The following is a 10,014-nucleotide window of genomic DNA, read 5'->3' on the forward strand; positions in this document are numbered from 1 at the left end:
TATCATTTCCTATATAAATAACCATTTCACTGTATAATTACTGGACAGACTCGATTCTCTTATTTTTTTTCCCTCTATTTTCCATTCAATAGCTTTTTTTTCCCAAGGTTTTCCTTTTGCTTTAATTTTAAAATTATTACCACCTTTTCTTTTTGCAAAAGCACCACACACAACCCAAATTTGATTGTCATGTTCTTGTCTACTCTGGGCCAATGATCTCAGCTGTGTCCCAATAAACACATTTTATTTTATTTTTTTATTTAATTTTAACTATTATTAAATTTAAAAACCTATAACTCTAAAAATAATTTTAATATCACTAAATTAAAACTCACTCACATTATCCTCTTCTCTTTAAAAAGTTTAAATCTCTCACCACTTCATTTTATTTCCTTAACAGATAATAACTTTCTTAGATACACCAAATAAAATAAATCATAACTCAATCTTCAAAAACTATAGAATTACTAATTAAAAAACCTTTTAATTCCATCATTAATTTTCAACTCAAAAAATGATTCGCTTTTAATTTTGTAATCTTATGTCATATCACGTCAAAGATAATAAATTTTATATAAACACACCTAAACAATTAAAATTATGTGATTATGCAAAATTTGGCCTCTAATGTTAATCCATCTTGCTCATTTTGATAATACAAAATAAACTTGATTTTGGTATTGCTCTTATAATATAGAGATCTGAAAAAGAGTGATTATTGAATTTGCTCGATGCAATGCGTTGATCCACTCATAATTGGAGGGCCTCACTATGTAATAACTATGTGATAAAGTCCATAAAATATGAGAGACGTTACCCAGTAATGTTGGAGTCTCACATCAATAACAAACAAGGAAAAACAAGATAATATATAGCAAGGGAAAACCAAGTCGAATTAGCTTAAGCCATTTTGATAGAGATAATCTTAAATTTAACAATTGGACTTTACTGATAGTTTTCAGCATTCTCTGGATCAAGAGAAAAATTCACATATAACCCATAATTTCACTCTGAAAAATAATGGGGAAGAATAAGTTCCTGTAAATGTAATTGTAACATACCTTCAAAATCATGTCAACAGTAAACAAGTCCTGGTCCTTGTCATATGGCAGACATGTGCAAGTACCAACCATAATTTGGTGAAAACCACTGTTTATTTATTTCATGTTTGGCCACTGAAAATGGTTAGAAAGGTAAAGAAACATAGATAAGGACCTTCCTAGCGTATTAAGATTCCTTGTTTTGAAATGTCACAGAAAGGTTTAGTATTGTACTGAGTCATCTCCAGCTTTTCATAATATAGAAGCTGTTTCTACAAGTCATAATCAAACCTTACAGTTGCATCAAGAAAGAAAGAAAAGGAACATGGATATTAAAGAAGGGAAAAAAAGAAGAATTCGGTGAGTGGATGAAAGCTTGATCAAGAAAACGATGTTTGATGATGGAAAAAGAAACATAACTTACAATCTTGATGTGATAAAATGAAGGCTAATGCAGGAACCTTGTGCACCAAAAAGATCATGAATTGTCTTTGCCAAGAAAATGGACCTACCTGCTCTTTCTTGATGAGTGGTAGTAGTGAATTATGAGATTTTCAGCCACTTCAAAAAAGAGTGTCTGTCTCCAAATGGGGATTTATTTGTCATTTTCAATTAGCTACTCAATGAACTCTCAATTGAAGGAGTAGTGATTTGAAAATTTGATGAGCCGTTTACTTCTGAAAGGGGACCACAGATTCTGTAGGAAATGATAAGGAGGCAAGTAAGATAAAAATGTTTACCTATGAATTTTGTCCTTCACCAAATAAGATCCAGCAATAGAATTTAATCCAAATTTACATTGAAAGAATTTCAAATTAAGAAAAAAATCTGACCTCAAGACAAATGAAGATGAGAACACAACCATAAACCAAAGAAACACCTCAAAACATTTGGATTGTGAATAAAAGAAGTAAAAACAGAACAATGATGAGAAATAACCTTTTTATATTATTTTTGTCAAGCTACAAATTCTGGCTCTAAACATAATAATTAGAGTGATTAGCTATGTGTTTTCTAATTGGTTAGCTCATTGTTTTACTATTGAAAATGGAGGCACTGCATCTAATTAGTATGCATACTATTACATAATGTTTACCAGGAAGGGGTTAGGCGACAATTTATAGGCTCAGAAGTAGATTTCAGGGTGATTAAGACACAAAACCTCATCTTTGTTAAGACTAACGAACCTACAAATAGTGAATTCCACAAGTAAATTGAAGAAAAGGGTAAGTAACAAGAGTGAATATCAGTTAGTTAAAATGTCTTAATTGACAATGGTAGGGACCCAAGATTCAAAAGTTGAAAAGATTGAATTGAGTCATACAGGTAGACAAGTTTTTTCAACGGCTTGCTTAATAAAAAAAGAAATGGGTGGTGCATGTGCTACTGAATTATTGAAGATACATAGTATAGATGGCATCTTATGTCAAAATTTGTAAGGGAAAATTGTCCACTAAAATCTTGAACCTTTTGGACCCATTAATCCTTCTCTACCTTTCTTAAGAATCAACTTTACATCTAACTCTTTTTTGTTGCACTATACATTGGTTTTCCATGACCAGTCAAATTTTACTTTGAAAAAATGAGAAACTTTTCCTTTGATGGCTATAAAGTGTATGTGTAGACTGCTACTATCACTTGCTACCTATTGGGTAGACTTCAGCTGGTGAAAGAAGCTATGGAAGTAGATGGAATGTACCTAAAAGGAGGATGAGTAAGAAGTCTCATGAAATAGCAAGGATAAGTAACAATTTTGAGTCTTTGAGTTGGATTCAGGCAGTGAAGTAAAGTATATCTAAACCTAAATATTGTTGTTGCTATTTTCACAAGCGAGTGGATAAAAGGGAAATATATGCCTCATCTAATATTATTAGACAGCCCTATGTTTTCTTTTACACCCAAAAGCTAAAAATTGCATTGGAAGTTTGGAACATGGTAACAAGTAGAAAAGAAGTCTAGGGCTGTCATATTAATTCTTGGCTGGTTATATTAATTCTGCTCCCAATTAGCTAAAGGAATTCATGCCCATTAACCCAAATCTTAAAATAAGTCGCACATTCCTGTAACTAATGGGATGGTAAGTAGTCAGTGGATGTTTTGTTTCGTATTTTTTTTCTCTTTTTAAAGTTAATTTGGCTTCTAAGATGGCAGTATTTTTTTTTTTTTTTGGCTTTAATATTATCATAGCCTGAAAGTTGGTTCTTTTTGGATAAAGCATCGAAGGATTCTTTACTATGTTGTTGCCAATTGACGTATGGTAGTTTTAGGGTCATAAAGAGGTTAGCTTTCTTTATAAATTTTCCTGTACTCGCTATCGTTTGAAGAATTAATGATAATTTAAATTATAATTACTCTTAACTAAATTTGATACTAATGTTGATTTCAAATAATCTTTATTTTGCATTTATTTGTTGGTTATTGGATAGAAAATTAATGACTTTAACATTATGACATATGCATTATCAAATTTATCCCTGAAGAGGTCACCAGAAAATTTGAAACTAAAGATTTAAATAAAGGTGGAAACAGAAAATGAGCAGAAAAAGTAAAAAAGAAGAAAAGCAGAGAGGTGATACGGTCCAAGAAGCATTTCAAGAAGATAACATTCGCTTTACAGTGCAAAAGAAAGAGACAGAAGGAACAAAGTCTGATAGAAATAGACCAGGGGTTAGCTTCTAATGGGACCTTAGGATTGTCTCAAGTAAACTTCGCCTTCTTCACCTTCTGCTGTTCATGCTACTGCTGAAAAATGTTGATTGGTGAAAGAACAGCAGAAGTTTTATGCAAAATGTCAGAGCATAATGTGTGTGCTTGCTAAAGCAGAGGCATTCACAATCACAAATCCATGCTCATAAGACACTTAAAACATCAGGGCTGATTTCCTGTTTTTTGTCCTCCCACATCCACTGGGAGACCCTTCTTATTATATGCTCACTTTCATTCTTTGTGGAGATTTTCTTGCTTTTTCTTTTTGTGAAAATTGATCGTACAAAATTTTCTTCAAGAAAAGAAACTTAAGTTCTGAGAAGATAACCCGATGAGTCTATGACTATCAACATGAGGATTAAAACAAATTTCCACAGTAACTTCAAGTAATTTGTTTAAGTTGAGATTACATGTGCATAAAATAATTGACAAGGGTAAGAAGGCCCAAGTTATTTGGGCCAATTATAACAACAACAATTGCTTCTTTTTTTTTTTGAAAGTTTTTGTTAAAGAAAGAAAAAAAAAAGTGTGGGATATAGAAGTATGTAACCTTTTTATTTTTGTGTCATAACCTTGGTATCTTATATCTTGGATCGAACTTTGTCGATCATTTCTCTTCTCAAAATTTTTCCTGAAGCTGACTTTGGGACACTGTTTATAAATGTCACTCTACGTAATTGTTTGAATGGTGCAACCTGCAGCAGGTAGATTATAATCAAATTGAGCAAAAAGAGATGCCTAAGCCTATTCATCAGTCATGTAGAATATACACGGACATCATTCAGGGCAATCTTTCAGCAAGCATGATAAATACGATTGTACAAGAGCATTCATTTATTGGAAAAGGAACCAGGCTTTTAGCTTAAACAAACAACAATTAGTCAAAATTTCTTTTTGACAAAGAAAAACTAAAAATCTTTTAAAACCAAGAAAAGGAAGAAATCCACAATTTGACCACCAAATTATCAGTTGCATAATAGTTGGACCAAGAATTATCTCTTGCATTCTCCAAAGCTAAGCCTTATCAATCTGGTTGGTCCAAATAATGGGCAAGCTTACACTTGCTTTAACTCAACGCAACAGAAAAGAGGAGTGCTGACCGATACTTGGGCTTGGCTTGAGAAGAATGTTTCCTTTGACCCAGTATTATATATATAGTAGTTTGGGCCACATATAGTCAACCCATCCTGCTTTCAACTTTACATTAGGTTGGGCCTGAACCAGTGAAGTACCTAGACCTAGGTCAAACCCAACTACTCTTCTTCTTCTTCATCTCTCTCTCTCTCTCTCTCTCTCTCTCTCTCTCTCTTCTTTTCTTTTCTTTTCTTTTTTTTTTTTTTTGAAGGGGTCAAAACACAGCTCCCCCCCTCCCCCCAAAGAAGATAAGAATGAGGTACACAGTAGTGAAATTCTTGCCTGCACCATGAGCATTATACCAAACCAATAGGTAAGTGCCAAGTATGAATGAGCGTGTATCATTACACTGGAAGTACTTGGCACACAACCGTTGCAGTACTCTTTGGTGTAGGCAAGACTTTACCACCATGGAATATCATTTACTGCTATCACTAGACATCTAACTCTATGTATTCATGATCCATTAATGAGATGGTCTATGTTGTGATACATTATACAACTGACCATATTTGCTATAAGAAGCATCATGCCCCGTAACAATAACAATTAAAAGAGTCGTCACTTTACAGAGTTCTACTAGATCCATAAAATCGAGTCAAAAGTCTGATAATAGTAATTTAGTTTTACTGGGGGTATTAATGTAGGTAAGTCTATTACCTGATCTGCTATATATTTCTGAATATCTTCTTCAGTAAGGGAGCTGTTAGGGGAGCAAACAACATATGCAATTGGGACCTCCCCAGCTTTAGAATCAGGGAATCTAAAAAAGGAAACCCATCCTCAGTTATCATGCATTATGTCAAAAATAGGTAACAGACATCTAATCCTAGATATAAGAAAGAAGGTAAAATGCTTCCTACTTACGGGATGACAACAGCATCTATTATTTCAGGATGAGAAAGCAGTAAACCCTCAAGCTCCGCTGGTGCGACCTACCAATAACAAATCAGAAACATAAAACTTGATTCCTTGACCAATTAATTCACTAGGTTATCAAGAATGCATTTAGAATAGAATAAATTGGAATCTGAGTTTAAATGTCCACAAATTTGCTATAGCCTATATGTATAATCCAACCTCTGAAGCCCCTGCCTGCATAACAGGGCTTTGACAGCAGGGCCATACAAAACTTTAAGTAGGCTTCTAAATATAGACTGTTTCAGGCACCTAAATTCTGAAGATATTGAGCACTCAGCAAGTTATGTTAGTATTAGAAATTTAAACCATTAACTAGAAAATTGAACCAGACTATTGGGATGGTGGTATGAATGATGAAATGCATAAAGAAGTGCTTTCATGTTTTCAGATTAACAGTGAGTATCATCACAGCACCATTAATAAATAAAGCAGAGGAAAGCTGGAATTCATTTCCATGAAAGAGGACAAAATCCGATAACACTCTAGTGCATCCATAAAAAATAAGGATTTAGTGAACAAATTGAAAGGTCTCAGTCAGCATAGTTACATTAAGATATTAATTTGGATCACTTACCCAACCTGGAAAAAACAGGAAGCTTAGCTCCAAAAGTAGTACGCTTTTGGATTTATATTCTATAGACTAATACATTTTAGTATTTGACTATCAGTCCATCACCCAAATTTTACCTGAAAGCCATTACACTTGATAAGCTCTTTAATACGGTCCACAACAAATAATTGTCCTTCTTCATTAAAATATCCAAGATCTCCAGTGTGTACCCAACCTTGCCCATCTATTGTCAGCTTTGTAGCTTGCAGATTGTTAAAATAACCTGTTAGGTATATCCCCAAGAAACAAAATGAAATCAATGATTTTATATTACAATCAATCTAAATGAAATGTCTGCCTTCTTTTAATCCTTTCTCCCTTTTAATCTGGCTAGGCCAAATGCTTGTGAAGCATTTTAGCAGTTGAACATAACGCTAAGGTCTAGGACAGGCTTGAACCTAAGTCTGTAAAACTTCCATTTTATCATGGCACTAGAAATAATTTAGTTTCGGCTGAAAATTGTTTATCAAATGTTAGAACTTTAATTATGGTACACCCTGAAGTGATTTAAAATTGTCTTCCAGGCAATCATGAAGTGTATTGCAATTATATATAACATAATTCTCTAGGATATTAGATCACAATCAAGTTTCCATTTTTGAATTGTTAAACCACAGATTTCCAAGGTTAAATAATAAATTAAAAAATGCCAAAAGAACAATATTGATGCAGGATGTTTCATATTAGTTGTATGAAATCCCTACATAAATTACATCAATGCCAATATCTTCAACGGAAATCTTATTGCTAGAACATACTCCTTTTTCAAAACAAAAATATTAATTTCCTAAATCCACGTAACAAACGCTGGGACTACTGGAAGTTTCTAGATGAAGGAGGGGGTATGGAAAAGGAGTCAGCATTTACATAATGCTCAATCAATTTGCAAAATAATAATAGTAATAATAATGTCAGAAGTAATCGAAAATAAACATGAAACATCCAAACAAAGTTCTACCTTGCATCATATTTGCTCCTCGAAGACATATTTCTCCCAGTTCATTAGGTGGAAGAGGCTTTGACGTTTCTACACTAACTATTTGGGATTCAACACCAGGAACAAGTACCCCAGTTGAACCGGAGAGCCGAGTTCCTTCCCTTGGATTCTCTATTGAAATAATTCCACAAGTTTCTGTCATGCCATATCCCTGCCAGGTTAATTGTATATTTCAAATCATGATAGAACTTCCTCATGACAACTATTTTTGTTGAGGAAAACATCGCTAATAAAGCCTTCTTTCAATGCCTTAATTGAACAGAAGACATATTTGTCATAATCCATATCCTCATATCCACCATGAAACTTCAGCATAGACTATTCTACCATGTTGGGCGAATTGAATAGGCTGAATAAAATTGGTATCATTACACTTCTCTACCATGAAGGCAGAACACCCTATTAATCAATAACCTAAATATAATTTGACAACAAACGCACATTACTAACCAATATAACACTACTTTATGTGTCAATAAATTATAACATTTATTAAGAGAAAGAAAGAGTACAACATCATTTTTATAAAAAAATATTAATAACTGACTAAAGTATCTTTGTATTTAATTAAGATAGTGAAAAGCAATAAGTAATAAATAAATGCATTAAGGATAATAATAGACAAAGGTAAAGTTTGAAAAAAAATATAATCAATGTTGGTTTTTAATTTTCTAAATATGCAAATAAAGTGGGGTAAAAATAATTTTTTAAAACATTGATTGAAATGGGTCAGAGGGAGTACCTCCAACTTGGAATTTTCATTCTATCATTTATTGCTTGATATGAAGTTAGCAAGTTCATGTGCCATTAAAATTTACCCATATGGGGAGGAATGCAAACCCATAAGTCCCGGTCCCACCAGAGATTAGCGCATAAATATGCAAGTTCTCTAGAAAGTTAATTCTGTATCTGGAATGCAAGAACAATAAGACGAATTATCTAGCAACAATTTTGTGACACTTCACCATGCAGAGGGCAAAGAACAATTTCCATTATAAGTGTGTTTATAACAATAGAAAAATAGAAGCTCGAGACACAAGTCAAATGAAGTTCCTCTTATCATGTACTCAAACAATGACCGGATTCGATAATGTGACTCTTTTTCACTTTTTCTTACGCTTTCTTACTGGCCAAACAAAGCAAAATGAAAACAAAAACATAAGAACAAGAATTGAAAACTTGTATAACTCAAGAACCTGGATAATATCGACATGAGGTAGATTCTTCGCGCACTCCTCCATCACGTCTTTCCCCATTGGCGCCGCCCCTGATCCAATGAGCTTCAATGACGACAAATCAAATTTCTTCACAGCGTTCTGCTTCGCCAAGGCAATCATCACTGGCGGCACCACGTACAAATGCGTAACTCTATACCTCTCGATACTCCTTAACATCTTATCCAGCTCGAACTTCTCCATCGAAACCACAGCATTCCCTCTCCTAAGCTGCGAGTAAGTAGTTACCGCAAATCCAAATATGTGAAACATCGGCAGGAAACACAAGAACACGTTTTCCGGTTCCATGTATCTATCTTGATCAGCCGTCACCATAACCGATGTGGCAATGAAGTTCCTGTGAGTCAATATCACTCCCTTGCTCGTGCCTGTGGTGCCGGAAGAGTAGAAAAGAGCAGCGACGTCGTTTTGTTTCACATCATTCACCGGTAAATCGGAAACTTCGCCGGATAATTTTATTAAATCTGAATAATTCCAAATCTTAGAGTTTGATACTAAACCATCGGAATTTGGAGAATTTAATAGAATTAATGACAAATTGAACGGTTTTACTTTGTGGAGAAGTTGAGGGATGGTAATTATGAGCTTCGGATTACAGTCTTTGACTTGCTTAGAGATCTCAGCTGTAGTATACCCCGGGTTACAGGTGGAAGCGATAGCACCGGTGGAGACGATTGCGAGGAAGCAAACGGGGAAATGGATAGAATTCGGGGCCAAAATAAGAACGACATCGTTTTTAACTATGTTAAGCTCGAGCAAGACGTGAGCCAGCTTGGACACTTGGATCCTGAGCTGCTCGAAGGTTAGAGTGTCGCCGGAGTCAGCGTCGATAAGAGCAGCGGTGCAAGAGGAAGAAAGAGTGGAGTGGAAGAGGAAAGAGGTAAGGGAAAGGTCGGGGTTTGTAGGGAGATGAACTCGCGGTCTTGGAGAGGAGTAGGTTTGGGTACGGGGATCGTAAGATTTTGTCATGGTGAGAGAAAAAAAAAATCGTTTTCTTCTGTTTGTTTCTCGGGGTTTAATTTTCCCGAGAAAGTATTGAGGTACTGTTAAGGGGGAGTGAGTAGGAAAGAATGGGAAAATTCGTCCACTTTCCCGCCGGATATTGGGAAGAGTTGGGCTATAGGTAACGCCAAGAAGTACGTTTCCCCATCTCTTTCAACCGTCGACGTCGAGATATGAATTTTTCTTTTTTAAATAATTGGATTCCAATAAGAATTGAATTTATAATTTTATAAAATAATTATAATACATTGAGCTAAAAATTATTTGTGATCTAATTAAAAAAAAAATATTGGGAAGAGATATGAATATTATCGGGATAAATTTTCTACTGATCACTCAATTTTAAAAATAAATATTTAATTTTATTAC

At 34.3% G+C, this 10,014-nt stretch overlaps 1 protein-coding gene across 1 annotated transcript; it reads right to left on the reverse strand.

The window, feature by feature from the left end:
- Positions 1–4,086: 4,086 nt before the first annotated feature.
- On the reverse strand, positions 4,087–9,799 carry LOC110666248 (probable CoA ligase CCL10). The gene is made up of 6 exons (XM_021826662.2): positions 8,605–9,799; positions 7,370–7,559; positions 6,489–6,634; positions 5,748–5,815; positions 5,541–5,643; positions 4,087–4,441 (listed from the first exon to the last, which is right to left on the reverse strand). Exons 1-6 carry the CDS (start codon positions 9,610–9,612, stop codon positions 4,328–4,330), a joined length of 1,629 nt encoding a protein of 542 aa, XP_021682354.2. The 5' UTR covers positions 9,613–9,799; the 3' UTR covers positions 4,087–4,327.
- Between the last annotated feature and the right edge of the window lie 215 nt (positions 9,800–10,014).

The sequence above is a fragment of the Hevea brasiliensis genome, chromosome 3, assembly GCF_030052815.1.
Source record: "Hevea brasiliensis isolate MT/VB/25A 57/8 chromosome 3, ASM3005281v1, whole genome shotgun sequence".
Taxonomy (NCBI): domain Eukaryota; kingdom Viridiplantae; phylum Streptophyta; class Magnoliopsida; order Malpighiales; family Euphorbiaceae; genus Hevea; species Hevea brasiliensis.

Coding starts and splice junctions, on each gene's coding strand:
- LOC110666248 (XM_021826662.2), bottom strand. CDS start 9,612: ATGACAAAATCTTACGATCCCCGTACCCAAACCTACTCCTCTCCAAGA. Junction 6,635..7,369: donor AGGAGCAAATATGATGCAAG/GTAGAACTTTGT, acceptor TATACCTAACAG/GTTATTTTAACAATCTGCAA. Junction 5,644..5,747: donor ATAGATGCTGTTGTCATCCC/GTAAGTAGGAAG, acceptor TTCCTTTTTTAG/ATTCCCTGATTCTAAAGCTG.